Genomic DNA, 15,248 nt, shown 5'->3' with positions numbered 1-15,248 from the left:
GACACAATTGATTGGTCTTATCTTTTAAAAATTGCACTTTGCCCTCATGTTTAACCTGACAAGATAACAACAATAAGACCTGACTCAACGCCGAAGCCTTGTGAGGTGTTGATTTTATTTGAAAACATCAACACTACAGTGCAGCACGGTTAATGTTTAAACTATGAGAACAGACCTTATGTGTGCAGTTTATAGGTTATAAGTTTATACAACACATCGAACTCAAAATCTGTTATAGCTGCCGCACGTGTACCCTTGCGGTTTAGACCTAATATGCTGTGGACTGTGGATGCAATAAGGAACACAATAATGTGTCTGCCTTTAAACTTTCCATATTGTATTATACATTAAATTTTAGTTTAATTTAGTTTTTTTGTGCAGACACACCTCCTGGACAGGAGGAGTCAGGTCAGGCGTTGCTCAACCACCTGCTGCTCATCAAACAACCGGCCGATTCCTCGGCTACGTTTGTTTATAAAATTACACTTTAGAATCATGAAGTCCCACTTACTTCCATAACGTGGCTTGTATACAGCAACCGTTTCTTCATTATACATCCTGCTTCGTTTCCCTCCTGCGGTAGTCAACGCGCTGAGCTGCCAACAACTTTTTTTTAAGCTAACGTCCCAAACGCACGATAAGGTGTGCCAGACAACTTCAATAAAGCTAACCTAGAAGTATTTATGCAAAGGAAAAAAAAAACTAAGAATAGTCACTAAAGTCGTTAGAACTTTCCCTTGTGACCACCAGTCCCCATGGTGTGCGCCCCTTTTATGTGACTCCTCCACAAAGTGACTATGATGTTGAAAGTAACGTAAAAGGTTCAGACATATATGGACCAGACAGGAGAGGAAGAGACAGCTTCTTTCCGCCACCTGCTGGCCTACAAGTGACATTGTGTAGCATTCAAGGCCTGGGCAAAAAAAACGGAAAAACTGTGCTTCAATCGATATGGCGATTATGGCAGAGGCCTAAAATCCGTAAATCAGAGGCGTAAAGTAATTGAGTACACATATCTCAGTAGTATAATAACTAAGTATCTACTTAAGTGTACTTAAGTAGGTTTCCCAGGTATTTGTACTTGTCGGGTTATTTTCTGAATTGTTTCTTTTACTCCCTATACTTTACTCCCTATATTTGAACACAGCTGCTCCTTTGTCAAAATGGGATGTCTACATTTTTCAACCTCCGCGGATGACAACACGAAGCTTGGGGGGGACAAATTAAAGTAAAAAAAACACTTTTGCTCTTTCGGAGTCTATACATAGTGTACTGTAGATTGTGTGTACTCAATTTTTACCAGATTATTTTTTGTATCATCCCTGCTTGTGAGTACTTCTTGAACTGTACTTTAGGTATTTCTTTTGTCGGTAAGAAATTTGAAAATTATTCATCACAAGTGGTAGCCACAGAAAAGAAACATACATGAATTTAATTGAATTAATTTATGATCACAATGAGTGATTGCAAATATTAATTTCGTGGATCTGTAAATGAAAGTAGTGCTTTCATGGGCATTTAAATGTTTAGTTTATAATTCATTGATTTACTTTTTTAAGATTAAAATATTTCAATTTGTCAATCTCTCAACTATTCAATGTTGCCAGTAGGGGGCGACCTTTGCTAATCAGAATAAAATCATTTTACTGATTCCTGACGGAAATTCTGCAATGTTGCACTGCCTGCTGGAAAGTATGAAGCTTACTATGCAATCAGTTAAAAATGTAACACTATAAGTGTATAAATATTGTAATATCTCTGTCTATGAGTGTGGGCCGTTAAACGGGCCAGGTGATTGGCGGTTGTGATATAAAAGTCTTCATATATTGTTACCTGCCATTTCTAAATGTTGTAGTGCCACATGGTTAATTACAGAAGGCCTCCTGTATATGAAACACATTGTTAGGTGATTTCATGGTGGATCATTCAACTATACTGCGAGAAATAACTACATTTGCCAAGTGCTTGTATGAAATGTGTGGTTCAACATAATACTTAAGGAAAAAAGATACAAAGCATTATTTGCAAGAGGACATAATTTTTATTGTAGGCCTATATGTTTGTGAAAGCAACACAGACTGTAATCACACCCTTTTCACTTCTTAGCATATTTTCACACCTGGACCTCACAACAGCTATTTGCAGCAATGACAGGCAGGCCCAGTAGTCACAATAATACACACAACTTTATTGTCCACAAAAATTTGATTGCCTCCATATAATGGAGGGAAAGAACTCACAAGATTGATACATTCACATTTTTCTTCAACAAACATCTGCGTATTGCCATCATTTTCTGGTGAATGAGTTCAAACAAAAACACCACAAAATAGATTTTATACATGCAAGTACACACTCACACACACGCACACGCGTGCACACGGGGCGTGGGAGTGGGAGAGTGTGGCAGTTATAGGGATTTGAAGCCAAGGACTCACAATGATGCACATCATGGAAATAGCAGCCGGAACACGACGCAATCAAAATTGCTTATACACATTAATCCCATACTTCAACTAATAACAGCATTGATTATGTACATTATTTACACTCTGGAATGCACAGTTACACTCGGTAATGATATGCAGAAACATGCATGCTTACGCACTCACACGTGCACACGCACACTCACGCACAGATACAGTACACTTAATAAATACCCCGATACCTCAAACAAAATGAATTTCTCTCCTACTGGTTGATCAGCAGCTAGTCATGGTATGAACATATCTGGTTTATCAACACTCCTGTTCTTCTTGCCACAAAACAAATTGGAGCCGTACTGGAAGAAACATTTATGTAACAATTTGGGATCATATTTCATCTTTATTAATACTTCCAACAATGGTGACAAATAAGAGCACACTGTGTGTGAGCAATTTTTCAAAGTATAAAAACTGGTTGGATTTACAGTTTGATGATTAAATGTGTTTTGTTGATTACCAAGATTAGTCCATGACTCCATGTTGGGGTATTGAATCATGCGTGATGTCCATCAATGAAACTAAATACATGTTCTTATTTTGAAATATTCGTAGTATTAGCTAAATTGGAATTGACTCCTCATACAGTATTTGACATATACTCGCAGAAATGAGATAATGACTTTTTCACATTTATAAAGTTCCGATACTGTTCTACAACTTCAAGATACCACATGAAAATGGGTGGACTGCTCCAGCTCAGGAGAGGCACATTTAAAAAGGCATTCAGTATTTGTTCATTGTCATGATCGTAGGTTACTGCCACAAGCGAGCTACATAAAGAGAAAATCAAAGCACGGAGACTTTTTTTTTTTTCCCCCCCCCAGATTAATAGACCGTTATTAACGACACAAGTCTCGATTTCAATGTATGGCTCAATCATTTCAATGACACGGACGGAAATGAAATTGTCAGTTCAAAAGGGCAAGAACAAAAAAAAAAAAAAGTATGCCATTATTTATTCTACATTGGTAGGTAATGTAAAGGGCTTGGTAGCCTACATCTACTTTGGAGAAGTTTCAGAGTATGTAACAAACATTTGGTAAAGTCCAAGCCGAAAGCGCGTCCATGTGTGAGCTTTCATGTCTTTTTACGTTGCACCTGTCTGCACTCTGCCTGACCATCTGCAACATGTTGGATGTTTGCAGGAAAACCAGCTGCCGTGCATCTGCGTTGTGTGTCCGCTCTGTCTGATCATCTATTCCCTCCGTTATCACACAGCAGGTTGGCTGAGCTCATTACAGCTTGTTTTGCACTTTTCTCCCCATCTGGCTCCTCTTAATAAGACTATTAATATTAAAAGCCTTGAGCTTAAGCGACGCGATAACAACATAGAAGATGCTAGTTGGAACCGGGATTCCCTCCTCGAACAAAATTAAACTACATTTTTTTGTAGGAAATGTGCAAACATCAGCCTTATTTTGCAGAATGTCCACACAAAACATGCAGAAAATTACGAAATAACTTGTACTGACGACTGGTATGCTTAAATTCCTGAACTGCTTTACTTACTGCAAAAGCTCATTACGCATGATTATAGCAGTTAAGATACAGTGGATATAAAAAGTCTGTACCCCTTTAAAATTGTCTGTTTTTTGTAATACAAGCATAAGACCAATATCAATCATTTCCAAACTTTTTACACCGTTTAATGTACCTACACTGTGTAATCTGAACAGCAACAAAAAGAAAGAAATCCAAGAAAGCTTTCTGAGAATAGAAGTACAAATAAACTGAGATAAGGTAGTTGCACAAGTGTGCACACCCTCTCATAATTGGTGATGCGGCTGTGCTCAGAATTAACGAGTCGCATTCAAACTCATCTTCAATGGAAGCCAGCACCCAAATAACACCATTTAAAGTGCCTCTGATTAACCCCGAATAAAGTTTAGCTGTTCTAGTTCTTTTCCTGACAATTTCTTTTTTTTTTTTTTTTTTGCAGAATCCTGAAGGTAACACTAACGCTGATTGTTGTCAGGAACTGTTCATAATTCCCTCCACCTTGGCAATTAGCCTAATTCAAGGTGACGAAATGATTCCACCACCATGCTGTTTTGGTGATGAGAAGTGTTGTGTTCGTGCCAAAAATATCTAACATAGCATTTGGACATGGGAGTGTCAACTTTTTATATCCACTGCATGTATGATCCAAGCTACTTGCACTTCTGTCCCTGTGATCTTTTAGCCCCTTAAGATCCATGTTTTATCTAGGTTGTACGATGGTGAAGCTGGTGTTACATGAGGACATTTGCCCTGGTATCAGGCAACCGGAGGCTGACCAGACCTCCCCCCACTAAAACCGATGATGCCATCAAGATGGGGATGGCTTTTGTGATGCCAACCAGAGAACCAAAAATCAGGTTCCCCAATACTGCAGCCATCTTACACAGGGCGTTGCAGAATCCAAAGCCTGTTCCTCTGCAGAGATTTTGGGAGGAGTAAAAAAAAAAAAAAGAGAAAGAATTAGAGTCATCTTCAAGTAGTAAACTGTGTGCAATCTTTGTGATCGCTAATTATATAAAAGTGACCACTGTTGTTTTAGGTGGGTCTAATTAGAAATCTGAAGACAATTACTTGAAAAATGTGCTGCTCTCAGAGCAGCAATGGGAACATTAATTGTTGTAAATGAATTTGGACATAAAGGAGAAATGCTACAGCAGTAGATGTGTGTCTTAACATACTGTTAATTTTTCATGCACAACTGACACATGTCAATTTTAACCCGGGCCAAGAATATAATAATTATTTACATCCAAATATGAACTACGGATCTTTTAAAAAATGTATTAATGGCCTGCCTGACATTAAACATGTATGATTAATCCTTTATCAGTTTTCCAGAAAATCAGTTTTTGCAGGTCCAGATCTTGTAACTGTGTCAAGGCACACTCTGACTTCTGTGTCACTTTGGTTCCTTACGTATGTTTAGTGTTCATGATCATTCTTTCAGAATCCACCCATGACCCTTCAAAGACCAAAAGTTGCATCTTTTTGAGGGAATTACCATCATATAACACACAGGGCTTTCTTTTCCATAGACAGCACATGTGCGCTTGACATAATAACTGATGATTGATTTTGTGGTAACCGGTCACAAGTAGCGTGGATTGTAATTGAAGACCACCTATCCGATTTAAACCGTTGACCTCAGCTATGACGTCTCATGTTTGTAAACATTCACAATCAATGCAACTCTAGTACTAATTTGGATTACAAACTACGACCCAGGTAGACTATGCCATGTTTTACACTCTGACTGATCATACACTTACCTCCTGGCAGTCGGAAAAGATTCAGTTGTGACCACGTCCAGAGAGTTCCAGGCAGAGATACTCAGGCCGTTGTAAAGGCACAGCATGAAAATCATCATGGACTCACTGGTGCCAAACCACAAGAAAAAGCAGCTGATGCCTGACAGCACCATGGAGCCACCTGACGCACAAAGTCACAAAGCGGAACCACGAGTAACTTTCATGAAAGCGGTGGGTGGCCATTACAATTCGGGCTTGTAATCAACACTTCTCCTCGCTCGCCATGATGGATGTTCATAGTTTGAAAGACGAACCCTTCCCAAACTAGCTGTCCTACCTAACATGGACAGACGGCCTGTTTTGTCCATGAGAAGAGCGGACACGATGTTCCCAGGTAGAACGGCCAAGGTTCCCAAGAAGTTGATGAAGTAGACCCAGTAGGCGCTGTAATCATCATCAAATGTCATCTGGCATCCCGTCTTATTGTGGGTGAACGTGCTGTTGACCACCTCGGTGCCATCAATCAGCTTTGAGTCGTCGATGTCTGCACACACAGATTAATCAGAGTTGATCAAATCACAATTTCACTCGGGAAGGAGACAAGAAGAACTGCCGGAAGCATCTTACCTGTATTAAAGAAGAACGCATCGATGAAAGTACAGTTATGGAAATAGGATCCCACCGATGTGACGTCGTCAAAGTAGCAGTTACGAAAGGTTGAGTCAACAAAGGTGACGGATTTCAGTTTCATGTTGATGAATCTGAGGCGGGAGGATCACATAGTCAGGGCTTCACTTTGCGGAGGCCAACTCTCCCTTCTTTCTCTGTGCTAATATGCATAAGTGTGCAAAGACCATTCTATAATAACCATAGAGGAAGAAGATTATTTCTCAATCCATTCATTTGAATAAAACCTAGAAATGAAAAAAAGCTCTAACAAAAAATAGCTTCTGCTGAAAATGGAAAGCCTTCATTATTCAATGATCTCAATGGCCTACCGATCACTGATGAAAAGTCCATTTTTGTGTATTTGATTCTCTAGGGTAAAGTTGAAGGTGAAGTCTTCAATGCGTTCGTTGTTATGAATTTGCACTTTGGAGGCATACTCGTCTGCCTGGAGGTGTTTGATGACGTCGGGGAACCAGACAGACAGACCATAATACCTGCAAGCAGAACAATATTTACTATCTAGAGATGCTGCCAATTTTCAGATTGTTTTTACTCGCCAACAGCCTTCACTACTCTCTGTCCCAGCACCAACTGAGGAGTATTGATCCCAAGACTGTGATTGATTTGGCCAACGTGCATCTCACCCGAAGGACAACGTGAACCACACTATGGCGAGTCGCATCATATTTTCTCGCATCGGGTAGTTGAAGCACTTCATGAGATTCAGGTAGATCTGAAGGGGCACAAGAAATGAATTCTGCAGTCAGCCCAAAGACAAATCCGACACGGGAATAGAAACTAAAATGTTGAAAGAACACACCCCATGGATTTCAGCCTTCATCCGGAAAATAGCCTTGGAAACTGGATTTCCGGATTCAGACTCCAACTCGACCAATTCATCAAGCTGCTTTGGGATCTTTATCCTGTTAACCTGAGAAACGAACGAATGACAATAAGCAATCATTGGGTGAATTCAAATTAACTTCAGGTTATTGAAGGTGCTAAATCATTTTATAGGGATCTAATCTTCTAAATACAATTTAGTAAAAAAATAATGAAAAATCTCAAATAAAGACCTTAATTTTATGCATGTTCCTCTGTGGAATTTGCATGTTCTCCCCGTGCCTGTGTGGGTTTTCTGTCATATCTCATTTAATAACGTTATAATTTGGTAAACCTGTCTGTATGTAAGAAGTTTTGAATCTCAATTCAACTTTACCTATTTTAAAGGGGAAATCAACCCAAACACATTTTTTTAAAGAATATGCTCCCAGCAGGCCCACTAGTTGAAACACAGCATTGTGATTAACATTAACGTTTGTGGAATATGAGTTAAGAAGCAAAATCCACCCGTTTTTAGCCATCTCAGGGGGCGGCCATTTTGTCACTTCTGTCGACTGAAAATGACATCACAACTGCTCAGGGCTCAGGTAACGACCAATCACGGCTCAGCGTCAGAAAACAGGTCAGCCGCGATTGGCCGTCACCTGAGCCCTGAGCAGTTGTGATGTCATTTTCAGTCGACAGAAGTGACAAAATGGCCTCCCCCATAGATGGCTACTCTTATTCCTTAAACGCAATATTTATCAGAATGCATTGTTTCAACTAGTGGTCTTACATAGAACATATTCTTGAAAAAAATATATGTTTGGGTAGACTTTTTGGGGTTGACATCTTTAAGGAAGTAGATTGTCTGTTCACACAATCATTTTAGCGGTGACACATATCAAACCTTGTGTAATTCAAACTTACTCCAGCACAGAATGAAAATGATTCCACGGAAGCCGATAGCATCGATGCACTGACTACTTAACATGCAGTTCAGGCCGCAAATAAGCCTGAATGACACAGAACAGCTTTGAGAAATGTCATCATGCAGATGTGATCCCTCTAAGAGAGCCAGAGGGTGTTAAAACCTGTCCCAGCTGTGGCAGAAAATAAGCCTCTTTGCTTCCTTTCAAGCATCAAGAAACCAAAGCAGAGCGGCACCAGGGAGAAATAAAACTCACACTGAAGACTTTCTCCGGCTGCCCACGCGCTCTCATGTTGGTGTCGTGGATTTGTTTGAGGATCATCCAGGCTTCGTCGTGCTTCCCCACCTGTCAGCAGGCAGCGCGTCAGAGAAAGAAAAACACAATTTGTGGCATCAGCAACAGCTTACTAAGCAACAGCAACAGTTTGGAGTAGTAGTAGCACTACTACGATGATATTGCACTGAATGGAAACGTTGAAAATACATCCAATTGCAGAGTCGGCAAGATTCGCAGGAACAATTTCGAGCTCGAAACTTTCTTTGCAAGCAATTTGGGGATATAAACAGCTTTGTACCTCAAGGTAAAATCTGGGGCTTTCAGGCATGAAGGTAAGTGCGACCACAGCACACACACAAGGCAGAGCACAGACGACCACAAACACTCTCCAACTGTGGAACTGGTATGCTGAGCCCATGCTGAAACTCCATCCTGCAAACACAAGTGCAGGACATCGGTGGCACTTAGCATGGACTAAAAGAGGAATCTGAGGGACCAATAAAAAATGAATAGTTTTCCCCCGCTTTTCCAGGGTTCATCGTTCCTGCCCTCGCTATACAGAGGATTTTTAATGCCATAATGTGATTACATCATGTAACACCATCAGCGAACATTCGTTTGACTAAGTTACATGGTTTGCGTGAACATTTTGGTGGTTTAATATACAGTGTTTTGCTCTCTTTGTTTTGTGTCTTATAAACGTCAACTGGGAATGTCAAATAAACACCTTAAAGGAAGTGACCTTTGAACTGTGTAAGTGAGAGAGAGAACGGATAGTGAGAACTACTTTAAAAAGTATGTTGTATGTATGTTTTCTATTAAGTTTACATGTGTTTGAGGGGAGACGTATCAAGGTTCCGCCACTTTGCGTTCATACCCATTTGTAGCGCAAATGCAAGGCTTTAAGTCTTTTTTTTTTTTTTTTTTTTCAGAAAACACCAAAAACTGAACCACCTGACTGATTATATGTTCTTAATCCTAATAACCATTGATTACAATATTAAAATTAATTGTTGAACTGTATATTCACTGAAAACCTCTGCGGGTGCCCCGTAAGTTGTGGAAACAGTGATGTTGCTTTTTTATTTCTGTAGTTATAAGTACAAATAAGATGACAAGAAACTCCTTGTCTTACTAAATTCAGAAAAAAATACTTTTTGCCTCTTTATGACATAACTTGGTGCAATGATTTAAGCAAATATCTCATGTGCAGTGTGTAAATAGTGTACAAACGACCAGCTAGAAAACACCAATAATAGCAAGTTAAATGTGCTGTCACTGATTTCGGTTTTGTGAGGAAGTCAGGAAAAAAAAAAATCATGCAGCAGCGCCTCCCACGTCTCTCTGCAGATCGTGCCTCATGGAGATGCTTCTCCGCGGGGAACAATGCCATTATCCATTACCAAGCGTAGGTGGTATAGTCAGGAAGCGCGGGGGGGTGGTTGGGGGGAGGGGGTGCTTAACATTTGCGTTTATGCCAAAAAATGTCTTCTGAGGATTAATCTCAAAATATAATCTGTTTAATAGCATCATACCCACTGCTACTTTTCTAACCAGGAGGTTGATTTTTTTTTTTTAAATATATCATTGGAAAGGCTTCAAAAGATTAGAGAGGTTTATTCCAACATAATGTTGTACAGTTTACCTCATCTCACTTTCAAATGATATACTATTGTTGGAATGAATTTTTGTATACAACCGTTACTTGAAAAACACCGACTGTTGTACGAGATTTTAACTCCGAGTAAATTGGCCTTTTGTCAGACCGCTTTTACTCCTTGATTGTCTTCTTCTGTGTGCGCAGAGTGAGTGATAGGACGAAATCGAGAAAGGATGGAGTTGTTCAGCACTGATTGCCTTTTCTACAGAAATGGAGCTTAGCTTCTTTCCCCCTCGGGGTTTGTGTTTCACTCACGCTATTGGAAATCTCATTACAGGAATTATGTACATAATTGACTATGTCTGGTTGACCACCTCAGCACTCCTTCACACGACTACTACTACTCCTGCTACTTCTGCTCAACCACTCTTTCATATATATATATATATATATATATATATATATATATATATATATGTATATGTATATATATACACACACACACTATGGACAGATGCTGGCCTTGATGACATCAGCATTTTTTGTCCTCTCATTCACATGTCATAGCCAACATCAACTAGCAAAATACATCGCTAGCGAACTGCACACATACAGCAATAACCATCTCTGTTGAGTACAATGTATTTTATCAAAATAATTTATCACATTATTCGATCATTCGAGCTGCTCCGGATGATGTACGTGGCTAATTTGCATGTGGTTATATTGCATATTTTATACAGTATTTAAGGTTTCCAATTTTGAAGTGAAAGCATCGGAATTAAGAGGTGGATTAAGTCAATTAAGTCCTTACTGAAGGCACAGTTACCAATTGCATGACATGCCATCGACTCACACACACGCTCACACACACCCCACGCACGCACACACACGCACACAAAGAAGTGCTATCACAGTCACTGACGTCACAGGTTGGCCAAAGCATGGTCTGGCCATAAATCACCTCGAGCACAAGCTTTGTCCTGGTCAAGCAAGGAGAAAAAACTAATTATGCTTGATCAAGAAGAACACTTTGTCAAGATGGGGAGTAGAGAGAGAGAGAGAGAGAGGAGAGAGGAAGGAGAGGTAATAAAAGGAAGGACAGAGTCAGACAGAGCCAACAAAACAAGGAGAGGAGGGGCTCGGTGGAATATGTAAGGTTAAAAAAAAAAAAAAAAGCCATGAAAAAATATGGTGAAAATGAATTACAAAGCTCTTTTCATTATTTCATGCATTCCCATGGATGATATGAAATGCAACTCTGTCAGAGTGTCTACTCCAAGGCATTCATGCATGATGTTAACCTTTTTAACCTCTGTACTCTGTATCCTGGGAGCAAATCAATGCTATTAGGTGATTGTTTCTGCAGAGATAACAGTGCCGTGTAATGTAACGTCTCATCACGCATCAGTCTAACTTGATGCTTTTAGGAAGTGCTTCCCAACCGGTGCGCCACGGCACACAAAGTGTGCCTTCAGAGATCAGCGGTGCTGCAGCAAATGATCCAAACACACTTGTTTTTCCCCAAAATTATTATTCATTCAAAACAAATACATATTTGTTCATATACAGTCATGGAAAAAATATCAGACCAATGTTATTAATTATGTAAGAAATTAAAGTCAAAATCAACCCAAACATTATTTTTTTCAAGATTTTGTTCTATGCAAGCCCACTAGTTGAAACACGGTATTCTGATTTATATTGCGTTTGTGGAATGTGAGCTAAGAAGCAAAATCCACCCGTTTTATCAATCTCAGGGGGCGGCCGTTTTGTCATTTCTGTCGACCGAAAATGACATCACAAATGCTCAGGGCTCAGATAATGACCAATCTCAGCTTGCCTGTTTTCTAAAGCTGAGCCGTGATTGGTCGTTACCTGAGCCCTGGGTAGTTGTGATGTCATTTTCAGTCGACAGAGGTGACCAAATGGCCACCCCCTAAAATTGCTAAAAACGAGTGGATTAACTCTTAGTCCACAAACACAATATCATCAGAATGCCTTGTTTCAACTAGTGGGCTTGCATAGAACATATTCTTGAAAAAATATGTTTGGGTTAACTTCCTCTTTAAGTGATTTTTGTTATTATTAAGAAAAGAAAACCATGGAAAATGTCTGGATATCAGCTGTTAAAATCAACTCTTATGAGCTATTTTTGTTGTCATTGTTATATTTGTCCAAACAAATGAAAAGAGGAACCTTGATTTAAAACGCAATTAAAAACTTTTCAATTTTTTTATACTTATTTACAATTTTGAACTGTACTCTGCATTTTTAGGCCACAAAAAAAAAAAAACTTTTTAAAAAACCAATTTAACAGACAATCACCTTTATGACCACTCCCCTCTATAAGTCCATTAAATGCAGACTCCACTGTGCCTTTTGTTGTACCAGGTTAAGGTTGAAAGTTGATCGAAGTTTGTAGACGGAAACTCAAACGAAAGCCCGTTAAAGGGCAAAACAACAGGTGAACTCACCATAATGCGGGATGATGGCCCATGCCATGGCGGATGCGTAGATCTCGCCAATCATCCAAAACATACAGAGCCAGCTCAGGTGTTCTCCCCTTTTCTCCCTCGATAAAACCTCTGCAAAGAAAGAGAAAACAATGGGCACTGCACCTCCTATCCTGCAAGAAGCAGAGAAAAGGGCAATTAGTGCAAAGTGCAAAGTGCATTAGAGAAAATTCTCAACTGGGCCATACAGTAGCTGCATGAGTCGTTACATGTTTTTTCAAGCTTGATCTTCTGATGTGATTACCTTGTGTTCCTTAATTAAAGAACTGGTCTTAAAAAAGGCATGACACGCACTATACAACCTGTCTTGACTTAAAGGTTGCAATGACAGTTTTTAATTACTCCAAGCTACAGATGCAATTACTGCGGCAATTCCTAAAGGAACAGTTACAACATCACAACATTAGTACGCATGTAACACATAATTATTATCGCAAACCATTTACAGTATGCTTAGGAGCCAAATTTACACAAAGTTTATTATTATTAGTAGTAGTAGAAGTAGAAGTAGTAGTATAACTATTATCATAGTTTCATGATAAAAGCGGAAGTCAACCCAAACATATTTTTTTCAAGAATATGTTCCCAGCAGGCCCACTAGTTGAAACACGGCATTCTGATTAATTTTGCGTTTGTGGAATATAAATGAAGCAGCAAAATCCACTTGTTTTTAGCCATCTCCGGGGGCGGCCATTTTGTCGCTTCTGTCAACTGAAAATGACATCACAACTGCTCACAACGATCAATCATGGCTGACCTGTACATATTGTAGATAGGTGAATACATTTTTGACATCTGTAAAAGCAGAATACATTTTACAGAAACTCAGTCAATTGTTCAAGTGTATCTCATGTTGGAGAATGAACATTTTCTTAGCAATAAAAACGCATAATTTAACGGCAAGGAAAATAAATGTCTCAGGGCAAAACATCTGATAGATATTTAAAGTGTTTTGAAGTCCCTGTGCTGTGTAGGCAGTTTGAATTAGGCCTTAAGCGATCATTAAATTAAATTGATTGCCGCTTTTTGTCAGCAAAGGTAGAAGACCACAATACTTGATACAAAGGGATGCCAAGTAAACACGAAATGGACACATCCCTGGCTTGACCTTTACAAATCATTTCATCAGACAAATTGACCCTCGCGTGACCTCCAGTCTCAGCAGTCTTACCCGAACCCTGCTGCGAGGCGACAAACAAGGAAGACGCCGTATCCCTGGACAAAAGACGACAGGAAGGCGAAGAATCCGTTTGTGGACATGCAAATGAGGAGGCACTGTCTGCGGCCCACTTTGTCCGACATTCCTCCCCAAAAGAAAGCTCCCAGCATCATTCCCAGGTAAACAACGCTCCCTGCAAAGACAAGCAGAAAGAAGGAGCTTGACTTTTGTGTGAGTATGTAAACTCCAGCTGCTTTTCTTGTAAAGGAATCTTCAATGATTCAACAGACTTAGAAAGGTTACTTACACATATGATGATTAATAATACATTCTTTGTTAGTTCATTGAAGGCAACATGATTAACTCCTATGCATTTACCAACTTTTTTCATAAATATCTCTATTGTATATTATAAGCTTGACTAAACCTATTACTATTTCATAGACCGTGAGCTAAGAGGGTTTTAGAATGCACGAATGTAAAAAAACAGACACACAGTTCTGCAGGCGAAGTGTGAAAAATTAAAAGATGGAGCAACATTAAACTTGTGCCTTCATTAGTGCAGAATGTTCTTAATGGCTGAGTCCATATGGAGGATTATTTTCACAACAAAACAATAGACTGCAACCATAATGTTCACAGTTGGCATTGCTTTACTCTATGGATTTTGAGTTTGTATGTTTTCGTGCAGTGGTTGCATAGCAGTAGTTTTATCAGAACTTCCACTGATATTGTTTTCCCAAATCAGAAGAGCAAAGAACCTCTCTGAAGCCTTTATGCATATTTTTTTCCCCAGCCCTAATATACACATATACAGTATATGTATAAAAAGCATCACAATCGCATCACAATCGCGATACGATATTTTTTCCTAGTCCTAATATATATATATGATGGACTGACGAATGACGGATGGCCACCTTTTGCGAGATGGCCAACTCTGCTAATAAGCTTTGAATTCATTTTTCGGCTTAAGAGCAATTGTGAGAATTTCTGTCGATTATACTCACGTGCAATTTCATTCTTTTCATTTTTCAAATAAAAATACATCTTTGCTAGACTTGCATTGGAGTGTATGTACTCATTGCAGAATTAAATGAAATTGATAGAAATCTACATTTTGTGTCTGTATATGAACAAATCTCATCTGCAATCAATGGCGTATTTCTTCGTGTAGTATGCCAGACAAAATATTGATTCTGAAAGGAAACCTGAGGATGACGTTGATGTTGTATATATTGTAAAATATTAATCAATGAAAAGAAAAATAATCAAAGGGGGGAGAATGACTTCATCTTGATAGTCTGGGTAACAAACATCAGGGCTTGCTTAATACCCTGTCTGATACACTGCAAATACTGTACACCATGCAGTAAACGTTATTTATCCGTATTGCAGTAAACCTAATGGCAATGTGCATTTACTCTCGATGTCTGCAGGGATCCTCTCTTTAGCTGTGAGCAATATCTGCTGGGCTCTCCTGCATCAGGGGTCAAAACTCAGCGAGTTGTCACATTTAGCAGCACACGACATACTTCCC

At 39.3% G+C, this 15,248-nt stretch overlaps 2 protein-coding genes across 3 annotated transcripts in view; both read right to left on the bottom strand.

Moving 5' to 3' along the window:
* Window positions 1–843, bottom strand: part of iqgap2 (IQ motif containing GTPase activating protein 2) — a 29,369-nt gene extending 28,526 nt beyond the window's left edge. Inside the window, exon 1 of one of the 2 annotated variants that reach the window (XM_086030692.1) lies at window positions 512–843. In XM_086030692.1, the coding sequence (XP_085886818.1) occupies window positions 512–557 (46 nt within the window). In that variant the 5' untranslated portion in view covers window positions 558–843. The remainder of the gene's footprint in view (window positions 1–511) is intronic. The other variant, XM_086030691.1, reaches the window with a different exon arrangement.
* Window positions 844–2,024: 1,181 nt separating this feature from the next.
* Window positions 2,025–15,248, bottom strand: part of sv2ca (synaptic vesicle glycoprotein 2Ca) — a 31,007-nt gene continuing 17,783 nt past the window's right edge. Inside the window, exons 3-13 of the mRNA XM_086031583.1 lie at window positions 13,721–13,901; window positions 12,511–12,662; window positions 8,732–8,865; window positions 8,413–8,502; window positions 7,224–7,334; window positions 7,048–7,136; window positions 6,733–6,897; window positions 6,362–6,495; window positions 6,072–6,278; window positions 5,756–5,915; window positions 2,025–4,901 (exon numbers count right to left, since the gene is read on the bottom strand). Coding sequence (XP_085887709.1) covers window positions 4,718–4,901; window positions 5,756–5,915; window positions 6,072–6,278; window positions 6,362–6,495; window positions 6,733–6,897; window positions 7,048–7,136; window positions 7,224–7,334; window positions 8,413–8,502; window positions 8,732–8,865; window positions 12,511–12,662; window positions 13,721–13,901 — 1,607 coding nt within the window. The 3' untranslated portion in view covers window positions 2,025–4,717. The remainder of the gene's footprint in view (window positions 4,902–5,755; window positions 5,916–6,071; window positions 6,279–6,361; window positions 6,496–6,732; window positions 6,898–7,047; window positions 7,137–7,223; window positions 7,335–8,412; window positions 8,503–8,731; window positions 8,866–12,510; window positions 12,663–13,720; window positions 13,902–15,248) is intronic.

This window comes from Filicampus tigris, chromosome 5, assembly GCF_054856515.1.
Source record: "Filicampus tigris isolate MCC_2025a chromosome 5, RoL_Ftig_1.0, whole genome shotgun sequence".
Classification (NCBI taxonomy): domain Eukaryota; kingdom Metazoa; phylum Chordata; class Actinopteri; order Syngnathiformes; family Syngnathidae; genus Filicampus; species Filicampus tigris.
The sequence above is the reverse complement of the archived record's forward strand: the minus strand, read 5'-3'. Positions and strand labels throughout refer to the sequence as shown.